Genomic DNA, 23,369 nt, shown 5'->3' with positions numbered 1-23,369 from the left:
ATGGTGGTGTGCTATAGACGTTTCTCTTTTAGAGTCTATGCTTGGACCATGGACGTATAAACTCTAGTTTATAGTGTATACGTCCATGGTTGGACTGTTTTTGAAATACAGTCCACGTGTTTGAGGATCTTAAGTTATAATTCCTCGAGCACACCTGGCATTTCGTATAATTGTTGTATGAGAGTAAATATAATTGTTAGAAACTCTTTGTTTGTTTAGTTAATTAGCTACTCTTAACTTAATTAGTTCGCTAGTCAGTGGTTGTGATGCTATGTTCTGCCGATTCTTAAGATTCACTATGCTTGGATTTGCATAAACTAACACGAACTGACTCTGGCAGTAGACTCTTGGTTGCCAGAGACAATTCACATTAGTGTATGAAAAATCTGCTAATCCACGGTACATCCTTTATCCAGCATCTGGACCACTCTGAATCAGTATCAGTAATTACTGGGTTCGAACCCGGGACACCCCTGTACATCCTTTATTCAGCATCTGGACCACTCTGAATCATTGTCAGTAATTACTGGGTTTCAAACCCGGGACACCCCTGTACATCCTCTATTCAGCATCTGGACCACTCTGAATCAGTATCAGTAATTACTGGGTTCGAACCCGGGACAACCCTGTACATCCTCTATTTAGCATCAGGACCACTCTGAATCAGTGTCAGTAATTACTGGGTTTGAACCCGGGACACCCCTGTACATCCTCTATTCAGCATCTGGACCACTCTGAATCATTATCAGTAATTACTGGGTTCGAACCCGGGACACCCCTGTACATCATCTAATCAGCATCAGGACCACTCTGAATCAGTGTCAGTAATTACTAGGTTTCAAACCCGGGACACCCCTAGTGTACATCCTCTATTCAGCAGTAAATCACCCATGATTCCAACCTTCCAGTTAATCACCCCATAGCCCGACCCTACCAGTAAATTACCCATAGCCCGACCCTGCCAGTCGCCCCTGACCTGCAAATTTTGCTCTCCTACGCTCAGAATACGTTCATTTGATGAATCTGGTTATGAACAAAATATAAGATGTTGTGCTTCATTGATGTATCGTTTGTTGGATTTACACGCTGAAATCACGAGCTCTTCACTTGAAGTTGAAAAGTAGAGGATTTTTGCCCATCCTCCCCCAGGGAGGGATTCGAACCTGATGGCATCGAGATTGCCACGGTATAGACTGGTTGCCTGTCCCATTCAATATGAAATCTATCCAATAAAACTGCGAATTTGGTTTTTTCTAAAGCGAAAGATCTGGCTTTAGACATGGCTATATTATCATCTTGTGACCACGTAATCATGTCGTCTGGTACATTCGGTTGGTGGGCGGCCTGGTTAGCTAATGGCACTATACAAGGATTAGCCACGCAACTTATGTCAGGCATGAGGATTACTTCCCGCCACATTGGATCAGTTTATTGGGATGAACTATAATATATATATACTATACTTCAATATCTTAAGTCATCTTAAAATCCATGGAAAAAACTTGTTTCAAGACCCCTGCTTTTTCAGTTGAAAAATATCCCTTTTGGAATGAAGAACAGGCAATAAAAATGGCCACTTAAAAAACAGATTTAACGAAGAACGAATCTTTTACTAATGTGATATACTTTTTATTTAAATTAACGATTGATTAGATAAATATATTAATTATTAAATCATGATCCAGCATGAAACATTGTGTTTAAGTTATAAACATATTATTTAGGTAAATAATTATTATTTGATTTATCGTGATACAGTAAATAAACACTGACCGGCAGTGAATGAACAATTATCAAGAATTTTAGAAAAACGTCACGACTGAAAATAAATCAACGACCTTCATCATCTTTATAATTACAGTTTCAAATGATCAATTGATTGAAAACCGGTATGAACAATTCATTATAGATTGCGAGATCACGTATTATTGCACTATGTCATCAATCTGTTATTCAAACAGAAATTAGACTTATGTAGGTTATAAATCATATTCTGATTGTAGTGAATTAATACTGAGATAATCTACTGTGTGCGAGTCACAGACTTATTCAAAGCTACTTGAAACTCATTCTACAGTTAACCTCGCCTATACTTGGACTTTTGACTAATTCAGAAAACATTTTCTGATACTCTATCTTTGATCCTAAACCTTGACTGATTAAGTGGTTCCAGTTTGCCCGGAGATAGATGAGGTTTACTGCAGATTACTGCTATTTCTATTATCTAAAATAAATATTGATATACATGTAGTGAATGGAATAAATAAACACCTCCTTATAACAGAACCATTTTCAAATGTTATCGATTTGGATAAGACATCGTTCTACTCGAAAATACAGAGCAATGCTGAGTAAACTGGAATGATTTTAGACGGTACTATCTCCAATGATCGGTACACGACCACCCAGTTGACTTATTTGATCTTTCATTACTGCCAATTCTAAAAATAGAAAACCACAGTGAAATGATAATGAGATTATTTTCTTCCAGTCCCAGACAACAGAACATTGAAAGAGATCCAGCTGGTCTCTACTGGTGCTGTTCACGTAAGTCGCGATCACACAACCTTTTTCGACCCAGGACAACAAGTCACACTGGCGCTATAAATGGGTCCGTGCCAGTTTGAAGGGGGCCAAATTTGGCCAAAATAAAAACGTCAGACCAGGCCAGTGCCAAATTCTAGCATAGGTGAAATTATTCCGTGGGGGTGCTAGTCGGTTCTGGAAGTGACTCTCCTCACAGGCCATGGCATTGTTTTGATGTCATTTATGTATGAACGCGCTCTCTTATTGAACATGGGCAAAATTCATTCACTTGGGTTTGTTTCGGGCCACTTTAACCCGAGCCAAATCATCTCTGTGTGATCGTGACTAAACAGTCAAATAGATATTGATAATGGAATGAACTTGGTTAAAGTCGCCGTAGTTGAGATCATCGTTCTATTTAACGACTTTCCCAAATGACGATTCACACATTTAGTAAATTGAATTGAGATTCAAGAATAGAGATGACTTCAGCAATGTGATGAGTAATCTTATGGCAGAATTTGAAAAGACATATAACAGGATTGTATTAATATTATACTTGTGTTTAACTTCATGTCCAATCATTCCGCAGGGCATTAGACTTTTTTCATTAAAAGTATACCCCCTTTTTGTCCTTTTTCTTTACTATGGTTTACAGTGTAGAAGTACTCTTTAGTAAAGAAATAAACTTATATTATTATTATTATTATATTATTATAGTGTACACAGTGTATGTGGAGTTAACGCTTACGTTGTTTGAGATCGATATTTTCCTGCGTGAGTTCATTGTTTCTAGTTGAGAGAAATATCGCGTCCTGTATCGAATCGTTGAGTAAATTACGATAACGTTGTTCAATCGTCGCTTTCTGCTCCTCGAACATTTCACGATAATTTCTGAAAGTCTGATTAAAAATGAAACGAGTATCAATGAAAGGAACTGGAAATCTGAAGAATCGCCGAAGCGCTGGGATCGTTTAATAACGTGAAGATTCATAGCACTTAATGTAGATTCTATCAAAAACACAAGCTAGCACTGCTAGCAAAAATACATGAAGAGGATTCTTATTTATTTATTTTTGCTGCTAGTGCATAGTACGTGTAGAGCTTCATCAGGGTCCAGTTCCACAGTTCTGAGTTAAGATTTGACTCTGGGTTAAAACATTGAAAATGAACTAACTTTAACTCAGAGTTAACTCTAACTCACGACTGTAGAACTGGGTCCTGGTAAATAAATCACACTCATCTACTATCTGATGAAGATACTACACTCTAGTAGCGAAAGCTCGTATTTTTAACGAAATCAAGTGAACCTACAACGTACTGCGACTTATCAGATTTACTGATTTCACACCAGGCTAATGCAGCTCGTCTTCAATCTGTTTTCTTTACCTGGAAATGTTGTAATTGTTGAATTTCAAGTTCCTCTTTTTGTTGTTTGTAAACTTCATTCAGTTCCTTCAACAAATGTTCTTTTTCCTTTTGTATCACTTCCAACTGATATAAAAACACGAATACATTTATTCAAGACAATGTGTTTAATTGTTCAAATCATTTTATCGAACAAACCTGTAATGTAATCACGCTTCTTTCAGCTTTCAGATCAACCAGATCCATCTGTAAGGCCGACCCTTCCTCAGTGGAATATTTTTTCCCTTCCGCAGCCAAAAGCTGAATAAAAGCAAACACATTTACATGAAAATCTCACAATACAAACCGACTGTATCTCTGACCCTTTAGTCTATATACCTGAATTTCAGCTTTTTCATTATCAACTTCAAGTTTCATCCTCTCTAATTCTTCTGCTACCAGCAGTTTATTCTCTTTTTCGAATCGTAGTCTTTCTTCTTCCATCACTTTCTGTCTCAGTTCCATGTTACCTTTCAACAGAACATTCTGACTGTTTGCATCCTACAAAAACGTCGGACATTCGCATCAAAAAACTCTTCTGATATTTTAGGCAAGGAATACCGGTAATCGAGCAGCGCGTACGTCTTTCTCAGCTCGTTGTTTTTCTTGTATTTCACGCAGACGATGTTTCATCAGTTTTATATCTTCCGTTTCGTTGCGTAATTTCTCCTTCAATTCGTGAATTGTAGCTACTTTCTGTTTCGTTTCTTTTTCGGATGCTTTGCCTGAAATTTCAATACATATCTGAAACCGGTTCCTCTGGCGCCGTTGGTTTAAGTATTACTTATTGTGGTAGCAATAACGTTTCATGCTAGTTTGTTATCCACTGTATAACTCAAACAAGCTTTTGAGCAATGAACCGTTGATATGTAGATTTAATCAGAATAATTTTCTTACCACTTTCCGTAAGTTTGGAATAATCTGTAATCTTTTTTTGCAGGTCGTCCTTCATTTCATCGAGTTCTTTACGTTTTTCCTTATAGGCCAACGTCAACTAAAATTTCAATGAATTGTCCCAGAGTTAGCTGTTGTCAACTGCAGAGTCGTCTACGTTACTGATGCACTATTTTTACCTGATCTTTTTCTTTCTGTAGTAATAGCAGTTTTTCCTGTAGTTCTTTATTTCCTTTGTTCATCGAATCCATCACCCATTCTAATATTCCCTGTCGTTGACACAAGCCGTTAATCAGTACAAATAACACAACATTCATAAAGTTGATACAGTGAAACCTCAATTCAACATCACGATTGATAGAACATTATCTCCGTGTTAACGCGATGTAGAGAGAATCCCACAATGATAAGGAAAAAGTCCGAAAATGAAACTTCGAGATAGTAGTTTATTCAACGTTTAGATTATATCCTAATAGTCATCTTCAGGAATAATGCCTGAAGATGACTATTACTAATAATTAGGATATAATTGAAACGTTGAATAAACTACTATCTCAAAGTTACATTTTCGGAGTTTTTCCTTAACATTGTGGGATTCTCTCTACCTCAATTCAACAAATGAAAACATATTCGTTGAAACCGGTAGTTTGTTATATCCAGGATAAAATCATCAAAATTTCGGACAAAATTCTAGGTTTGTAATAACCGATAAATCGTTACATCCAAGGTCAATAAATCGGGGTTCTACTGTATAAGAATATCACAATAGTATCTATTTTTACCCGATTGGCAAGATTTGTTTTCCTTTCTTCTTCGAACTGTTCAGACAGTTTCTCTTTCTCCTCCCAAGTTTGACGTTTGGCAATTTGTAAATCTTGAATCATGTCCTGCAAATAGAACTAAATTGAGAGAATTGGACTCTGATCGATAATTAACAGGATCTAGTTGCACAGTTGTGAGTTGGGTTTGACGAGCTGTGTCCTGGTAGCCTACCATACCTCAAGAGTCAGAACGTCATCTTTAGTCATCGTCGCTGAATTATTGAGTTTATTTCGAAGACGCGTGATTTCTTCTCTTAAACTGTGAATTATATGTTCAACTTCGCTCTAAAATAGAAACCAGCGATCAGCGACAATCATACAGCAGTTATATTCAATATTAGCAATATTCTTACTAGGTTCACTTTCGGTGAATTCTTGATGTTTCTGGTGAATTGAGCGAACTGCAGCGTGTTGAGAGACTCCTGATAGCTGAGACTTGCAGGAGATAACATCGCAAACATCAACGTTAACGCATTTCCACCAAACGAATCCTATAATAACAATTCAACAATCATTACGAACAAGACTCAGTTCCGGAGCACAGAATTAAAATTAGTTAATTTCTGATGTTGTAACACTACAGTTTAATTTTTACTGTAGGGCCAAATTTAGAAAGCTAAGTCTACTGTACCTGCAGAAGTCTAGTGATACAGGAATTCCTGTAAGGTATATGTCCACCCTTTTTCTTTGGATCTCCGAGACATTTGATAACATCGAGCATCACTCCCATACTGTTAGCGTCGTCGGGACTGTCAGCGTCAGTATTCTCTATTCCTGCCAGATCAACCAGTCGAATTACTGACTTCACACCTACTTTACTGCTTCTTACATCCCGCTGTTCAACTGTTATACTAAACACAGCTTGTGATCTAAACAATCAAAATATTACAAATCAGCAGTTTAAACGCTGATTAAAATTCCACAAAAAAATATGTTTCTACTGAAAACAGAAGCATAAAGACACGAAAAGGGCAAAGTTAAATGGCAATTTGTATCCACGCAGAGCAATTATGCACAAACCAAAACGGGGATCTGGGAAGTTATGAAATCCTTATGCAATCTCCAGCCACTTGGCTGACAGTAAAGAGAATGTAGGCAGTGGCATACAAGCCCAAATCTCATGCTGCTCTTTTAGTTGCGTGTGGAAAAGTTGCCCTAAAAATTGCCATAGTTTTTCAGAAGACCAAAGGAAAATATTCTTTTCATAAGGCTGAGTGTCCCTCATATTGAGAGTGGTTGATTTTACCTTTGTTTGTGAGAGCGGATATCCGGAGCTCCCATCTTTCTAGCTCGGTTTCCCTGTTGATAAAGCCTCGAAATATCGTCTTCACTTCGAACTACCAGTTCACACAGTCCATCTACAAATCTACAACACAGATTAATTGTACAATCCAGAAGATACACAATACTCGTGTAAGATGAATACATGAGAAATCCTACAATAATTCAACCAGTGTTAAGTTCTTGAGTACTCATCAGTACGCCTGATGATGGCTGTTATTCCTTTCATGAACTTAACATCTTTGGCCGAGTTATTGTGGGATTTCAGTTGTTGTACTGTCAAACTCGCTTTAATCAAGTCAACACATTGTGAAAGTTATCTCTATTTTTGAGTCATAATTTGTGTAAGTCATCATAGATAAGTTGTCAACAAAATGATCATCACAATCACAACAACTTTATAGCAGAAAGTTTCACTGATAGACACTGTATACATATCGTATAGAAGAGAATATCTTACATTCCCAGTTGAGCGTGTTCACGTAGTTTCATTATATTGGTATGTGGATTCAACAAATCAGTCATTTTATTTTCGAGTATCTGAAATTATCCAAGAGAAATCTTCATTTCACATCTGATTTAGTTTCAGATTTCATTTTTTATGAAAAAGAATAAAAGATTACCTCAACAAACGAGATTGTAACGAAAAATTGTTTTGACGAAGTTCCATCGATCGATTTGAACAAACTTTGATTCAACTGTAAGAGAATGTGTGCAGATTGTGAGTTAATTGAGAATAACTGTATGTAGTTTCACTGCTGTTGTAGACTTACTGATGGAATAATTCCTGGATTTTCTTCAGTTCCGTGCAACAGAACACTTTTACCACTTCCTGTCTGAATTTAAACAAACAATAGACACTAAGATCCAGTTTGATAGTCGTCAGTTAAGATTTGAAGATATAATGTTTTGATAAATGATTATGATAATAGGCATTTACATCTAAATGCAGTTTACAATAAAAGTTAGGCTGCAAAAACACATTGAAATAGATAATAAAAATGTTCTTTTTTAAGATGAGATAAATCATCTATCTAATCATTACAGTTCTGAAGATTAATAGGTAGATTGGATTTTAAAAACCTTGAGTCAAATCTTAACCAAAACTGGTGAAGATAAAGGGTCTTTTTGTGGTTGATGCCGAGTTCTTGGGAAAGTTTGACAGTTAAAACATTTGAACTTTCTAACACATTAGTCAAACTTAGGCCTAACCTGAGTTAACATTCCATTTCCCTAATTTCAAATATTGCAACAAGGGACCATTCACAAACCACATGTACATACAAAATTTTTAAGCTTGAAATTACAGGTTCTTGCAATTCTAAAATCAACGAAATTTTATATACACACAACAACTGTACGAATGGCTCCTAAAAGTTCACATTACATTTTATATTTGAATTATTAGAATGGGTTTAAAAAAGAACGTACTGCACCGAAAGCAACTATTGTCACATTATTTCCATCTAAAGCTTTTAGAACCAATGGTTCACAACATTCCTTGAAAATTTGACCCTGAAAAAAAAACAACTTTGAGAGTAAAATGTTTTTTAACTGGAAATGACTCAAATGAAAATAGATAATTATAATAATAATATTTTAAGAATAATTTTCATTAAAAGTCAGTTTTTTTCATACAAAAACATCTCAACAGACTTTCCAGATAGTAATAGAATAAAACAGAGGGCAAATAGAATATTGATTATATTATACATTGAACTTACCAATTTTGCATCCCAGGAGTATCCACCATCTAAAGCGAATGTTTGTTCCTAAAAGAAGAGAATTGAATCAGTGTCACTGGATGTTGTATATACTTGAAGAAAGTAATAAAGACTTTTGAATCGAATAGTGACCTTTCCACCGAATTCAACGGTTGTTTTATCACCGGATATTTTTACAGCTCGTTTCGCTGCTTTATTCTCTTCAGCTTCTGTGAACGGTCGAACCACGGAGACAACTTTAATCGATGGCTAAAAAAATAGAACATTTTTTTACGTTCTGAATGACAATGCTGAGGTTCAGTTTCATGAAAAAGTCTAAGCGTAGTAGGGCAATTGTTTGAATTGTTATCCTTAAATTCATGCTGAGTGGGTCCGTGGAGAAAGAGCAGGAAGAGTATATCATTGACATTGTTTTTTTTCATCAATAATTTAAAAAAAAATTTTTTGTTTATGTTGTCAGTCTGACAGTGTCGTCATTATTTTGACTTGTTTGAGGTGGTATTTACCATAATGTCCAGTCGGTCTATATTCGTGAAACGACCGATAGATCTACTGAATTGAGCGGTGTTACTCTGCTGCTGCTGCTGCTACCCTGATTAATTAACAGTAATTAATTTAACGGGATAATCGGATAATCTTTATAATCCGATGTTATTGGACCGGAAGTTTAGTGTCCGCCATTTGTAAACAAATAAGCGCCCTCAGGTGAATAAAAGCGATATTCACCCGACGCGACATGCGGGCGGCTCCGAATGGATTCTGTGGGTTTGGTATATTGGGAGCCATCCTTAGTCAATTTAGAAGTTTGACAGTTCAGTACGCGGTGCTGGTTGGTAATTTCACGGGTGTGTGTTTTACGCTGGTTCAGTAAATGTCAGCTCTCAGTGATGTGACTGAACACGTTCAATAACTATAAATACGCTGTTTGATATCAACAAGATGAGTTTTGAAGGATTTTGTGGTTCAGAATTTTGGGTAAGTTTTAACGTCAAAAGCTAGAATCGAGTCCAATCATTCAAAAAAACCTGGTGTGTCATTCTATTCGGTACAGTTTTCGGCTCGGGGTGAATTGAAATGAATGACCTATTTATTGACACCAGGCATTAAACTGGCCTGTAAGGCCTGCTTTGACGACAATATAATCAGTTCATAAAGGCAGCCCTCAATAACATTTTTTATTTTACTTTAGCTGGTTCTAAGATCCAATCTAGTCTCTAGAAATGTCCCCTCTAAGAAACTGAACTGCGCCTTATGTGTCCCTATGGTTATGTAGGCCTACATTACACTATCCCCTCATAGTGGGAGGTGACGAAGTAAACTGCATTAGTGACACCCTGGCCAGTTCCCTATCTGAACTTCAAATTAAAACTTTTTGGAATGCTGGATCTCTTGAATTAGCAATAAAAATATTGAGTGACTGAGTAACTGTTTAGTCTCTGAAATGAATTGAATGTAGATTTTGAATTTTTTATCTCAGAATGTGACACTCACTTGGAATACGACTCAGCCAGATTTTACGTCTTGTTTCAAGGAAACCATTTTAAAATGGGTTCCGTGTGGTTTCCTATGGATTGTTTTACCCGTATATCTTTACATTCTGAAGTCATCAAAACTGCCAGTTGTATACCTCAGTAACCTGAGCATTGCCAAAACAGTAAGTCAAAATATTTGTTTGAACAATTTATTTCTAAAATCTAGACTCCGCATAAGTCTGGATGACGAAGATTCGAGTGATCTTGAGTTGGATAGTACAGAAGACTCCGCTCTAGTCAGATCTTTATGCTTGAGTGATATCTCGTTTGGATGTTATCAAAAGTAGCCTACATCCTCTTCATGTATTTTTGATGTTATGCATCTCAGTTAAACAGTGATCTCAAGTTGATCCGATTGATTAAAATAGCTTTTTGAATTGGGTCACATATTATGTCATAGCCTATATCGTAATAAGTGGTAATTGTTGTGCAATAAAAGATCAAAACCAGAGTGACTATTTATCATGTTGAACTCTGATAAATGATAGTGTTTCTATTTCTGCCCAACTTGTAAATTTATCTGTAGTTTTGTAATAAATAGTATTGAGTTCAATCAATATTTGTGGCGCAATACTTCCTTCACCCCCACCCCCACACTTCGGCTGATTTTTCCTCGATCTACGGTGACCTTATTACATACCGGTAATTCATGTTCAAGTATCAATCACCGTCATAAATGATAATTCCATCGAGATTATTGTCGAAAAGATGAATTCATTAATTTTCAATATGAAAAGTTCAAGGTAATCTTAAGATGATAATAATTCTTTTATAATAGTTTTATAATTGACTTAAGTTTGACTAATATTTTTCATCAATATTTTAATTCTCATGTCTAAAATTGAAATATATATACTTAAGATGATTTTATTCAACTGAAAATGTTATATGATTTTCAGATTGTTGGTATATTTATATGTTTTGCCGTGCTGTTGGATCTTTTAAAAGCTATAAGTGAATATGCATCGGGCGATGATCCAGCTAGTGTCTATTTTGTTACTCCTACTATACAACTGTTGACTTATGTAAGTACACATACACCAAGCGTCGTACTGAATTCTGCATTTAAGTTGTGACCTTTTTGAACTGTTGAATTAGTGATTTCATTGAAATAACACAATTAAAGAATATGTTAGGTTTATTCAATGATTCATTCATTAGAATACCTGTATTCTTAAGAACTGCACTGACCAGACTATATGTGTCATTACTCACAAGTGGTGTGTCTACAGTTTTGTTGTAGATTTGACCAGACAAGTCAAATAAATAATCTTTTTAACAACCTTTATTTAATGACCATCTACTAATCTTTTTCCACGGGGCTATTGAGCAGGTTGTCTTTGTTTCGTGTCCCCTTATCCCTTCATATGATATTTCATGATGTAGCCATAATCGCTATGATCTGTACGTGTGTGTATGATAAAAGATCAATGAATCTAAAATGTTTCATTTTGTAAATGTCTCACGATATTGTAAACCTTCGTTCATCCTGTTTTCTTGCTACTCCCTGACAGATTGCAGCTATTGGACTCATGCAATACGAACGAATCAAAGGATACATCACTTCTGGCGTCATGTTCCTATTTTGGGTGCTTCAAATTGTAACTGCGATAGTGCCATTTTATTCCAAAATAGTATCAGCCCAAAATAAGGTAGGTTTTCTAGATAATATCCTAATTTAAAGAAGATCTTTGAAGTTGCTTTGTATTTGTATGAACTATGGACATGTTTGTCTTATTTTTTAGGGTATAACTGATATGTTTCGGTTTGTGACGTTTTATATGTATTTTACGTTACTATTGATCGAGATTGTGTTATCGTCGTTCGCTGAAAAGTTATCTAGAATTGGTATCTATCAAGATCCGGTAAGTATTTGGGGGTCGAGAACTGAAAACTAGTCAAGGTTTTCTCCGAAGTATGACGCTTTCTAATCGGAAAAAAATGCTGAAAAAAATATTTCTATATTGAAGAATAAAAATCACGATTACGAAGTAAAACTGATAGAGCTTTAACCCTTTCAGTGCATTAACCATTGTATAATCTACCCACCCTGAATTTTGCTTACCGTGCAGTAGTTCACCGTATTTATAAAAACTCAACTCTTGTTTCATCTAATTTCAGAATCTCTGTCCCGAAGTAAAATCATCATTTTTATCGAGAATCACATTCTGGTGGATGAACAGGTAAAGAATCGACAAAAACTTGATCCAAACAAATTGAACAAATAAAAACATTTATTATGTTTGTTAATTTGTTAATTTGGAAATTGTTAATTTCAGTGTTATAATCACTGGTTATAAGAAACCTCTAGAAGAGTCAGATATGTGGAGTTTGAATCCACGTGATTTAACAGTCACTAACGCTCCTGTGTTGGATAAAGCTTGGAACGCTGAACTCTCAAAATTCCGGAAACATCGGTAAGACAAAATCTCCCAATGATAGGCCAGGGTCCAGTTGCAAAGTCCTAAGTCTAAAAGTGGATGTAAATCTTAATCTGAAGTTGTTAGATTGGCTAAAGAACATAGTCGGCCTTAGACCTAAGCTACAACTGAAATAGGACCCTAGTGCTAAAATCTTGGCTGTAAATCACTACGGGGCTCATAGGGGCCTCAGTTGAGTGAACTCCGAGGGACTGGTTGCTCACCAGTGCATAGTTGACATAGTGACAATTAAAAGTTCATTTTTACTATGGTATTTATCAGCTAGTTAGCTTTAACCGCCTTTTGAGCAACTGGCCCCGGGTTTAAGTAAATGCCAGTCTATAAAACCGGTTTCATCAGCTAATCGCATTCTACAACAAGGGTGTGATTTGGTTTCAGTAAGATAGTTTTGGAACGAAGAAGATCGGAGGTGAACGGAGATGTTGCGTTCAGTCGCGATGAACGCCGAAGAACGTCGAGTAATAACATGAAGATCAGTGAAGATGAACGTACTCCGTTATTAACGAGCACCAGTAGCAGAGGCAGCAGTAGACAAGGGTACGACGGTGAACGGGTGGACGTAAAGATCGAGGATGGCAAAACGAAGAAAGAAGAATTGCATCCGTCGTTGGTTAAAGTGATGGTGAAATGTTACGGACCGACGATGCTTAAAGCTCACTTGTGTAAACTCATTTATGATTTCATGACATTTGTGAACCCTCTACTTCTCAAGTGAGTTGCGTGGCTTGTAGTGAAATTTTGCACGTGCCTGATCCGGCATTTTTTGGGCCAAAAACAGAGCTGATTGTTTATTTCTATATTCGTAGGTTACTGATTGGATATACCGAAGATTTAGGAATGCAACAATGGAAAGGATTCCTTTACGCATTTCTGTTCTTTTTCAACGCGATCATTCAATCGTTTTTCTTTCATCAGTTATTCCATATCGGTATGACTCTCGGAATGCGTGTGAAATCTGCTGTCATCGCTGCCATCTATAAAAAGGTTGGTACTTTTTCTGATAGGTGTCATTGAGATTTAACTCAATTGAAAAGAAAAAACCCACACTTACAAATAAGTAACAGCTGTTGAAAGAATATACTAAGGTTATGATGTTCTGCCTGTAACAGCTAGAATATAATCAGTGAGTTGTTGATTTTAAATTCTAGCTTCATTGTAACCTTGGTACGTGTATATTTTATTTTGAAAATGGATTGAAGCATTTTTGAAACCTCAATCCTCTATTAGTGCTAATTTTAATTATGAGTTTTTGCTGAAAAATACTAATTTTTCTACACAGTCGCTAGTCTATGGAAACCAACAGTAACTCTAGATATTTGTGAAGTATTTATGAATTGATTTGTTGTTATTCATTCAGGCTTTAACGATGAGTAACGAAGCTCGTAAAACCTCGACCGTCGGAGAGATCGTCAATTTAATGTCGGTCGACGCTCAGAGATTACAAGACGTAGCCGGATATTTGTGGATGGTTTGGTCGTGTCCGCTACAGATCACTCTGGCAGTTTGGCAGCTATGGAATGAATTAGGTCCGTCCGTACTCGCCGGTGTTGCTGTTATGGTTCTATTGCTGCCCCTAAACGGTGTGATAGCAACTAAACAACGAAGTCTACAGGTTTGTTTATGTTTGTGTTTTAATCGTGAATTCGGTTCGGGTCAGAAGTGTGTAAAATATTGACTGAAAAAATTATGTGTTATATCTCTGTTATTTCAGTTAACGCAAATGCAGTTGAAAGACAGTAGAATCAAATTGATGAATGAGGTTCTGAATGGTATAAAGGTAAGTCTAAATAACAGGATCCGATTCCACTGTTGTTGATTGAATTTTGACTAAAGTTTTAAAGAATTTGGAATAAACTAATCATAGCTCAAATAAGATTCAAACTTTACCGAGAACTGAGGAATTGAGTCATATAAACTATCAATGAAATTGCTTTCTATTCTTCTTGTGTAATGTTTATTTTAGGTTTTGAAGCTTTATGCTTGGGAAGAATCATTCCAGAACAAAGTATCCGAAATTCGTGATAAAGAGTTGATCAACTTACGTAAGACTCAGTATCTCAGTGCATTCACTACATTTGTCTGGACCTGTGCTCCTTACATTGTAAGTATCTACGTAGTTTTAGCCATGAGTACCATTTAAAAAAACAAGAGAAAAACTAATGCCGATTTTCACACTTACAAACATTGTTGAAAAATCATTCATATATCCCAGTACGAGTTATGGCTCTTGTTCTGCTTATGTTCCCTTCCTTCATCCTGTTGACCCTATTGGGTTCACCTGGAGCCCACCACCTTTCAGAGTCAAACACCTAACCCACCGGGCCATGAAGAGAGGACAGAGACAAATAACTGACGAGATAACCGCATAGAGACAAATAAGAGCAGCTTGGAAAAATCCCCTAAAAAATCCTAAGGTCTTGTTATAGGTAGATTTGAAGGATTGTGTTTGCCGATGATTTTACAGTTTGTTCTATGTTAATTATGTATAGGTGATGCTGGCGTCATTTGTCACGTATCTCCTCGTGAATCCTGATAAACAGTTGTCTCCTGATATCGCCTTCGTTTCGATTTCTCTGTTCAATATTTTACGATTTCCCCTCAATTTGTTGCCTATGATCATCACGTATCTGGTTACTGTAAGTCTAAGCGATAGATTAGAGAACTTCATGTTTTACGCTTGTTCTAACCTCAATAACAGCAGATTCAATACAGATATCATCTCTTTGTATCGATAGTAATTTTGATGGTACTTTTGTTGCGACAAAATACTCGTATTGTATTGTTGCGACAAAATACTCGTATTAACCTCAAACCTTTTATGGTTTATGTATCTATTCATCTATAAGGTGAAGTTAGATGTATTCTATCTGCTGGCTGATTTATTAATTAGCTGTGGAAGCATGTGTGGTAAACTAAATATGGTACATGTATTTTGTTGTGGTTAAAGGTAACATGCTTTCAAACTTTATTTAGATCTATTCAGGGTTCTCATATGATCAGGAAAAATCACGGAATTCTGATATCTTTTTCTTGAAATTCGAAGAAAAGGAATTTGAATTTTTGGTGTCTTGTCGTTGTTGCTGGCGACGAGTGACATAAGGAACCTCTTTGAGAAGAATCAATGAGGATGATATCTTGAAATAATTGATGCGAAGGAATTTTGAATTCCATGATCTGTAAGAACTCTGCTCGAACTATTTTGCTACACTTGGGTCGAACTAACGCTTTCTGAATATTGTAATATTTAGCACGCATGTTTTATTCCACTTCTAGGTGACTCTAACGAGTTTTGTTGCGTATTTGCTTAGTGGGAATGTTTTAACTGCTGAAAACGCTTTTGTTTCGTTGTCATTATTTAACATTCTTCGTTTTCCTATGAATTTACTGCCTGCTATTATAACATACCTCGTCATGGTGAGTATCGGCTTCATTGAGATTTATTTCACTTTGCCATGCGGTGTTCAGTTAGTCAAATTTGTTGAAACTATTCATATCTTTTGTGCTGTGATTTTCATGAATTAAATCCTATTTTCTGAAATTTTGAAGAATTCTCGGCTGTAGCGTGTGATATTCTGTTTGTAGGCTAGTGTCTCGATCAAACGTGTAAATAGATTCCTAGAGAACGATGATATAAACGAAGACGACGTATTTCACAATCCTCTCGCTGAAGATCCGGTTAAAATTGCTGACGGTTTTTTCAGCTGGGGAAAAGATGATCCGGAAGTCCTGAAAAAGTAAGTTCAGAAATCATAGTAATTCTGACGTAGAATCTTATTGTTGTTTATCTCTTCTGATCTGATACGTCGGAATTTATTGTTTTATAGCATAAACATTAAGATACCTGATGGTTGTCTGTGCGCTGTTATTGGTCAGGTTGGAGCCGGAAAATCATCGTTAATATCTGCACTGCTCGGTGAAATGAATAAAATCGACGGTTTCGTCAACGTTCGCGTGAGTTCATTTGTAAACTTTTTTCGAGACAAATTTGCATGATTAACATAATTCAGTAAACATGAAGACCTTAACAATAAGATATTTAGAGATTGACTGTAATTTGTTTCAGGGTAAAGTGGCGTATGTCGCTCAACAGGCTTGGATTCAAAATGAAACCGTTCGTAATAATATATTATTCGGGAATGAAGTCGATTGTAATAAATACGACCGGGTAGTTCAGGCCTGTGCTCTTGAACAAGACCTAAAGATATTACCGGGTGGAGACCAAACGGAAATTGGTGAAAAGGTAAGTATCGCTAGATTCCAGGGTGGATCGATCTAAGGAATAAAAACCACTTGCCCGGGGGCAAGTATATCTGAAATTTTATTTGCCCCCTCAAATATCTGCTTGCCTAACACAAGCAGTCCAACTGTTGTATCTATTGGGAAATGGCTTTGAGCTATAAAAATGCACTAGCCTGGAGGACAAGTGATAATGATAACCTACTTGCCCTAATGATACTTGTCCCGGGCAATCGGACAAGTGCTTAGATCGGACCCTGCTTTAGACAAGATCTGAATTTCATGGAAATCCTTAATTGACAATTGGTAAGACCCTCAGATCTGGATATTATTTATTTCTATATTGGTCTCGTGTTGTTTAAAGGGTATAAATCTAAGCGGTGGACAGAAACAACGAGTGAATTTAGCTCGAGCCGTTTACGACGACGCTGATCTCTATCTGTTAGACGATCCTCTCTCAGCCGTCGACTCACACGTCGGTAAACACATCTTCGATGAAGTCATCGGTAAAACTGGTTTACTCGCTAAAAAGGTTAGTAGACTAAACTTTGCCTAAATCGACAGAATGTAACCAGCATAAGTGGTTTGCGGTTATGCCTTGAAAATACGTAAGAAGTCGGAAAAGGATTTCGTTTTTGATAGAAACTGAAGGTTCTTCCAAAATATATTTTAGTTAAATTTTTCATGTCTGAATATGAATATGAATTTATTTTCACTTCAGATAACAATTATATACAATACAAAGATTACGTTAGATTACATTTATATACATTGAATATCTTGTTAAAGAAGAGTCTTTACACTACTGTACATACATGATTATTGTCTCTTTATTCTACTAACGTTGATAATAAGTTCTTGTTTTTCTAGACGCGTATCTTAGTAACGCATGGATTACACTGGCTGCCGAAAGTCGATTTAATCATCTGTTTGAAAAATGGCGAGATCCGAGAAATGGGAACGTACAGCGATCTTGTTTCACAGAATGGTGAATGCGCTCAGTTATTGAGACAGTATCTGATTCAGGAGGACCCAGATTCCGAGGATGAGGAAGAAGAAAGTATGTCGTCTTTGAGAAATTTCATAAAAACTTGAGAAATTGTAGATTTCCTTCGATGAACTTGTTTTCGAATTGTATTTTGCAGTCGCTGCTTTGAAAGATGATATTTTCAAGAAAGTTGAAAGCGCCGATGAGACAATGACAGAGGTAACAACTGAAGATGAGGCAGGAGAGAATCCTATTAGACGCAGGTCAGTAGAGCTATGCCCTGAAAACACTAAAATACAAGGATATCAATTTCCAGCCCTGAACCACCCCCTTCCCAAAATCTGCAGCCTGGAATCTGCAACTTTTTTTTAGACAATCAGCAGCCCTGAACTACAATCTGCTGCCCGGAATCACCCCTTCCGACTATCAGCGGCCTGGAATCAGTCTGGAACGATCCCTCTGTTTTTGTTTGCAGACGTAAGCTATCTCGTTCGTTGAGTCGTCGTAAATCGATTGAAGATCCACCTAAAAAGATCGATTGCAATGATAAATATGGAGCGGAGAAAAAGGATAAACTCATCGAAGATGAAAAATCCGAAACTGGAAAAGTAAGTTATTGATGGAGCTTTGTGAGAACTGATATTTGTGAATATCCGGTGATATTTGATGTTTGATTTTCAGGTGAGATGGATTGTGTTTTTGACATATTTGAAAGCTCTTCAATACCGACTGATTTTACCGAGTTTGGTTTTCTTCCTGGGCTATCAAGCGTGCGCGCTCTATAGTAATGTTTGGCTCTCTATGTGGACTGAAGACCCGATTCTAACTAATGGAACTTACGCGACTAATTCCTCGTTATATTTATCGACTAGAGATCTATATCTGGGAGTCTACGGCGGCCTCGGTGCCGGTCAAGGTGCGTCATATCTTACATTAGAGTTGCTACATTTTGAATTCAAAAATTATCAATTTGTCTTTAGTACTGAGTTCATGATCCTTACTGATCAGGAAATTAGGGAATTCCCAATTAATTTTTCCCTGTCGGGGGAAAACAGGGAATTCTGACTCTTCTTCCACTTTTGGACTTCAGTAATGACTATTACTGGACCCAGAACCCGGTGAGGTTTAACTGATATTCATTGATTCTGTTTTGTAGCTGCGTTTGTATTGGTCTACGCGATGGGCACGGCTTACTGCACGGTTCTCGCTTCAAAGACTCTACATCTAAACATGTTAAAGAACATCCTGCGTTCGCCGATGTCGTTCTTCGATACGACTCCGATCGGTCGAATCGTTAACCGATTCTCGAGAGATATCGAAACGATCGATAATCTGCTGCCGCAGGTTTTCAGACAGTTCCTCACGACGCTGTTTACAGTTATCAGTACTCTGATTATAATTGTTTTCAGTACTCCGTTGTTCGCTTCTGTTATCGTTCCACTCGGAATATTTTATTATATGGTTCAGGTAAAAAAGCTCTTCATCGCTGATAAAAGATCTTAAGATTAATTTATTTTCAATTAGTTAATTGCATTCAAAATGTACAGTCAATGCTATAATATTTAACCCTGGTTTTCCGCCGAAATTTTGAAAACACAATTACAAAAATTAAGATCATTCTCAATTGCATTGATGTTCACTTATTCATCAACAAAATACAGTACCAACAGAGGTACCCGGTAGTCACCAAATAGTGGCGATTGGTGACTACCGGGTACCTCTGTTGGTGGTTGGAGGGTTTTAATTTGGTACAACAATGGTACAGGGGATGAGGGAGATATCAAACATTTTGAGGTTGATACTTATTGAATGCTCCTTTACTGGAAACTATGATGTAAATGGATGTAACAATTGAAATGGATTTCGATGTTTCAGAGATTTTATATCCCTACGTCTCGTCAGTTGAAACGTGTTGAATCAACGACCCGGTCTCCGATATACGTGAATTTCAGCGAAACAATCACCGGAGCAAGTACGATCAGAGCGTACAGTCGTCAAGAAGCATTCCAATTAGAATCAGCTCGACGAGTCGATAAGAATCTGATATTCTATTTCGCTGGAATCGCCTCAAACAGGTTCAGTGAATTTCAATCATTCCATTAGTAAAATACTCTACTAGTCAACTAGAATTTCAATAGATAGGGAACTGTCTGTGTACGTGTATCTCTGTGTGCGTCTGTCCGTCTGTCCGTCTGTGTGTGTCTGAATGTGCACCTATCTGTCCGTCTGCCTGAAGGGTAGTATGGTTAATATAAAGAGGTTGTATTCTATCTATGTAGGTGGCTGGGATATCGTTTAGAATTTGTCGGTAGTTTGATTGTATTATCTGCAGCTCTATTTGCTGTCATCGGTCGTGGCTCAATCAGTGGTGGACTCGTCGGTCTATCCATCTCTTACGCTCTTCAGGTATTTAGATCATAGCTATTCCTCATCAGGTGCGCTGCTGCCATTTTCGCATTTTGATTATGACTTATTTGAATATCTACAGATAACAAGTTCTCTGAATTGGATGGTGCGAATGTCTAGTGATCTAGAAACTAATGTCGTATCGGTTGAAAGAGTGAAAGAATATGCTGAAACTCCTACTGAGGTATGTGTAATATCTTCATTGGGAAAACTGACTTCAGTTTGCGGGTTTTGTTATAAATTTACACATTGTTCCCACTGTGACATAATTTAAGAATTGCAATCTTTTTTCCAAGTATTTCATGTGTGATTTTTCAATTTTCCTGAATGGTATATCTATACGTTATTGTAGGCTGATTGGTATGAACCGTCTGCAAACCTGGATCCTGAGTGGCCAGAAGAAGGTCAAGTTGCGTTCGACGGATATAAAACTCGATACAGAGAAGGTTTGGAACTTGTTCTACATGGAATTAATCTACGCATCAATGGTGGAGAAAAGGTAAATACAACGGTAGCGCCTAATTCTGAACTCATGGAAGCAATGATTGTCCTAGGTGCAGATTTAAGACCACTTGTCGACATGAGTCTCAACTGAAACTGGGTCTAGTTGCTCACATAACATACTGCTTTTACTAAGTCTAGCAGGTCTAACTGCTGAATCTGTTCTGGGTTCTGTTGGTGGCCTTTTATCCCCTGGATCTAGTTCCACAATTGTGAGTTAAGATTTGACTCTTTGAACTCTTTTTACTCATTGAAAATGACTTATCTCTACTCAAGAGTTAACACGAAACTGTGGAACTGGTAAAATGATCTCTAAGCTTTAGCTTCCAAAGTTAGAATCCACACTGGCTGTAGAGAAAACCTCACAACAAGTTTGATAGCTGTTGAATAGAAAGTCTTAATTATAGGTTGGAATAGTTGGAAGAACCGGAGCCGGGAAATCATCGATGACGCTGTGTTTATTCCGGATGATAGAAGCAGCCGAAGGTTCAATATTAATCGACGGAATCAACATCGCTTCAATCGGTTTACATCAACTACGCACGAAACTGACCATTTTACCGCAAGATCCCGTTCTATTCTCCGGATCGCTGCGTATGAATTTAGATCCGTTTGATGAATTCTCCGATGATCAGTTGTGGAATTCTCTGGAACACGCTCATCTGAAGACATTCGTACAGAGTTTGAGCGAACGGCTCGAGTATGAATGCGGGGAAGGAGGTCAGAATTTGAGGTAAATAGTAATTACATTATACATTGTATATGACAGCATTCTCAATATGCTGGATTTTTAAAGGGGCTTCATTCGTAGTGGCTGCCGAAGTAGAACACATAGATCCCCTGGAATATTTAAGGTTATTTTTTGGTGTATTCTTCTATTTTTCACAGTAGCTCAATATATTTCAAAGCAATTATCAACATTGATAGAATATTGATATCCTCTCTGGAAGGGGCAGCAGATATTTTATAAGGGGTGGCTGATTTTTAGAGGGATGGATGTAAAAACGAAGGGGGTGGCTACCCCTCTTAAACGTGTAACGGTTAGTTAAGGGCGGTAATATATCTGTGGCTTAATGATACACATTTCTGTTGTTTAGTATTGGTCAGAGACAACTGGTTTGTTTAGCGCGAACTTTACTGCACAAAACTAAGATATTAGTATTAGACGAAGCGACTGCAGCCGTTGACTTAGAAACTGATGATTTAATACAGCAAACAATAAGAAAAGAGTTCGCTGATTGTACTATACTGACCATCGCTCATAGACTCAATACTATCATGGATAACGACAGGTAAGTAATTTGAAAAATCCTTCTTTGCTAATTTCATCGGAATGTTTACCTGTATTTAGACCCAGTTATAGGAGAATTTAGAGAGATTAATCACTGAGCTATATGGTGCCTTTTGTTTCTATTTCACTAAGTAGCTACTGGGAAGTGTCTTAAATTATCATCGAGTTTTTGATGTTTGTCTCGTCTTGTGCCCTTTTTCTTAAGAGATGGGCGACCCCAGCCCTTTCAGCAATTCTGTATCCGCCCCTGTTGAACTGGTTACTGGTTATGATTTGTAGCTAGGTATTATCGGTATTTAATCCTGTTTTCAGAGTTCTCGTGCTTGATTACGGAAACGTGAAAGAGTTCGATTCGCCGACAGAATTGTTGAAAGACAAGAATAGTATGTTCTACAAGATGGCTAAAGATGCAGGTTTGGTGTAACACGCTGTTTGAATGTTACGTGCTCGACCAGTATTCGTCAGATCCTCCTCACAATTTCTGCATCCAGAAATATATTTCATTCTTAAAGAGTGTCTGAAAGAACTGTTAGATATTTTGAACTTTCTTCGTCATAATTCCATAGAGGTTTGTTAAACACTCGAGAGCTTTATGTGATATAGTAAATATGTACAGTAGACTCCGCTTGCCTTAGATCTCTTAGGATCAATAAATTCTCTTTAAAGGAACGTGAATTACGGGGAGTCAGAGCAGGGATGGGTTGTTATCACGATGAATTATGAAAAATTGTAATAATCTGAGGCAATTGACTGCGGGGTAAATGCAGTCTCCTGTAGTTTAGACCAGGTCAGTTGTTATTTGAACTTCTACACTACTAGTTTTTGTACATGAATATTTCGAAGCCGAGGTCAGTACATTGGAACCTAAACTATTCATATCAATGATTCACTGAATGAGGAATGTGCCAAATTCTTTCGCAATGCCAAATAATGAGAGCCTATTTTATAAACCCTCCATAAGATCAAAAATACTTGTGATGAATTTTATAGTTTAGGTTGATAAATATTTTGTCATATATAATCTTTAATTATGAACTATTCTATTTTTACATGAATTCGAATGATTAGAATAGTAGATTTTTTGTAACTAACTCACTGGATTTTTGTCCTATTTTTGAGTACCGTAGTGTTAGTGTTTTTTCTTGTCCGAGCACCAATGACATCAATTTTGTAAAATATAAACATAATTCTATATATATTCTGTATAATTATCTATTTATAAATGTATTGCAGTAGTATATAATATATTATATAATTGTATTGAAAATTGAGAATAAAACAAAGTGATTTTCTCAAACAATGGCTTTTAGTTTAACTATCG

The 23,369-nt window shown here is 36.8% G+C and overlaps 2 protein-coding genes across 3 annotated transcripts; one reads left to right on the top strand and one right to left on the bottom strand.

The window, feature by feature from the left end:
• Positions 1–1,623: 1,623 nt before the first annotated feature.
• LOC141906501 (kinesin-like protein KIF13A) lies at positions 1,624–9,326 on the bottom strand. The gene is made up of 20 exons (XM_074795827.1): positions 9,160–9,326; positions 8,786–8,902; positions 8,654–8,701; positions 8,361–8,444; positions 7,703–7,765; positions 7,553–7,627; positions 7,390–7,469; positions 6,895–7,014; positions 6,280–6,517; positions 6,002–6,139; positions 5,826–5,933; positions 5,610–5,714; positions 5,007–5,096; positions 4,831–4,927; positions 4,516–4,658; positions 4,273–4,434; positions 4,093–4,194; positions 3,916–4,020; positions 3,278–3,428; positions 1,624–2,441 (listed from the first exon to the last, which is right to left on the bottom strand). Exons 1-20 carry the CDS (start codon positions 9,160–9,162, stop codon positions 2,368–2,370), a joined length of 2,103 nt encoding a protein of 700 aa, XP_074651928.1. The 5' UTR covers positions 9,163–9,326; the 3' UTR covers positions 1,624–2,367.
• Positions 9,327–9,485: 159 nt separating this feature from the next.
• Positions 9,486–23,279, top strand: LOC141906498 (multidrug resistance-associated protein 1-like). Of its 2 annotated transcripts, none has more exons than XM_074795821.1 (29): positions 9,486–9,628; positions 10,131–10,307; positions 11,085–11,210; positions 11,700–11,837; positions 11,931–12,050; positions 12,307–12,368; positions 12,465–12,602; positions 13,005–13,337; positions 13,433–13,610; positions 13,984–14,238; positions 14,338–14,403; positions 14,590–14,727; positions 15,900–16,040; positions 16,209–16,360; positions 16,451–16,577; positions 16,690–16,866; positions 17,227–17,394; positions 17,733–17,922; positions 18,008–18,113; positions 18,326–18,458; positions 18,532–18,766; positions 19,007–19,317; positions 19,726–19,925; positions 20,130–20,256; positions 20,339–20,440; positions 20,609–20,755; positions 21,165–21,490; positions 21,855–22,049; positions 22,361–23,279. In XM_074795821.1, the coding sequence occupies exons 1-29, from the start codon at positions 9,593–9,595 to the stop codon at positions 22,470–22,472; spliced, it is 4,716 nt and encodes a 1,571-aa protein (XP_074651922.1). In that variant the 5' UTR covers positions 9,486–9,592; the 3' UTR covers positions 22,473–23,279. The 2 variants fall into 2 exon arrangements, with proteins under 2 accessions (XP_074651922.1, XP_074651921.1); XM_074795820.1 differs by lacking the exon at positions 15,900–16,040 and adding an exon at positions 15,116–15,262.
• Positions 23,280–23,369: the final 90 nt, after the last annotated feature.

Source organism: Tubulanus polymorphus, chromosome 5, assembly GCF_964204645.1.
Source record: "Tubulanus polymorphus chromosome 5, tnTubPoly1.2, whole genome shotgun sequence".
Classification (NCBI taxonomy): Eukaryota; Metazoa; Nemertea; class Palaeonemertea; order Tubulaniformes; family Tubulanidae; genus Tubulanus; species Tubulanus polymorphus.
This window is presented reverse-complemented; position numbering and strand designations above follow the sequence as displayed.

Excerpts from the sequence above, each read along its gene's own strand:
- LOC141906501 (XM_074795827.1), bottom strand. Across the intron at positions 4,195-4,272 it reads ATGAAAAAGCTGAAATTCAG|CTTTTGGCTGCGGAAGGGAA; the intron begins GTATATAGACTA and ends GCTTTTATTCAG. Across the intron at positions 2,442-3,277 it reads AAATATCGATCTCAAACAAC|AATTGGCAGTAATGAAAGAT; the intron begins GTAAGCGTTAAC and ends TTCTATTTTTAG.
- LOC141906498 (XM_074795820.1), top strand. The coding sequence starts at position 9,593 with ATGAGTTTTGAAGGATTTTGTGGTTCAGAATTTTGG. Across the intron at positions 9,629-10,130 it reads TTTGTGGTTCAGAATTTTGG|AATGTGACACTCACTTGGAA; the intron begins GTAAGTTTTAAC and ends TTTTTATCTCAG. Across the intron at positions 19,318-19,725 it reads TATTTTATTATATGGTTCAG|AGATTTTATATCCCTACGTC; the intron begins GTAAAAAAGCTC and ends TCGATGTTTCAG.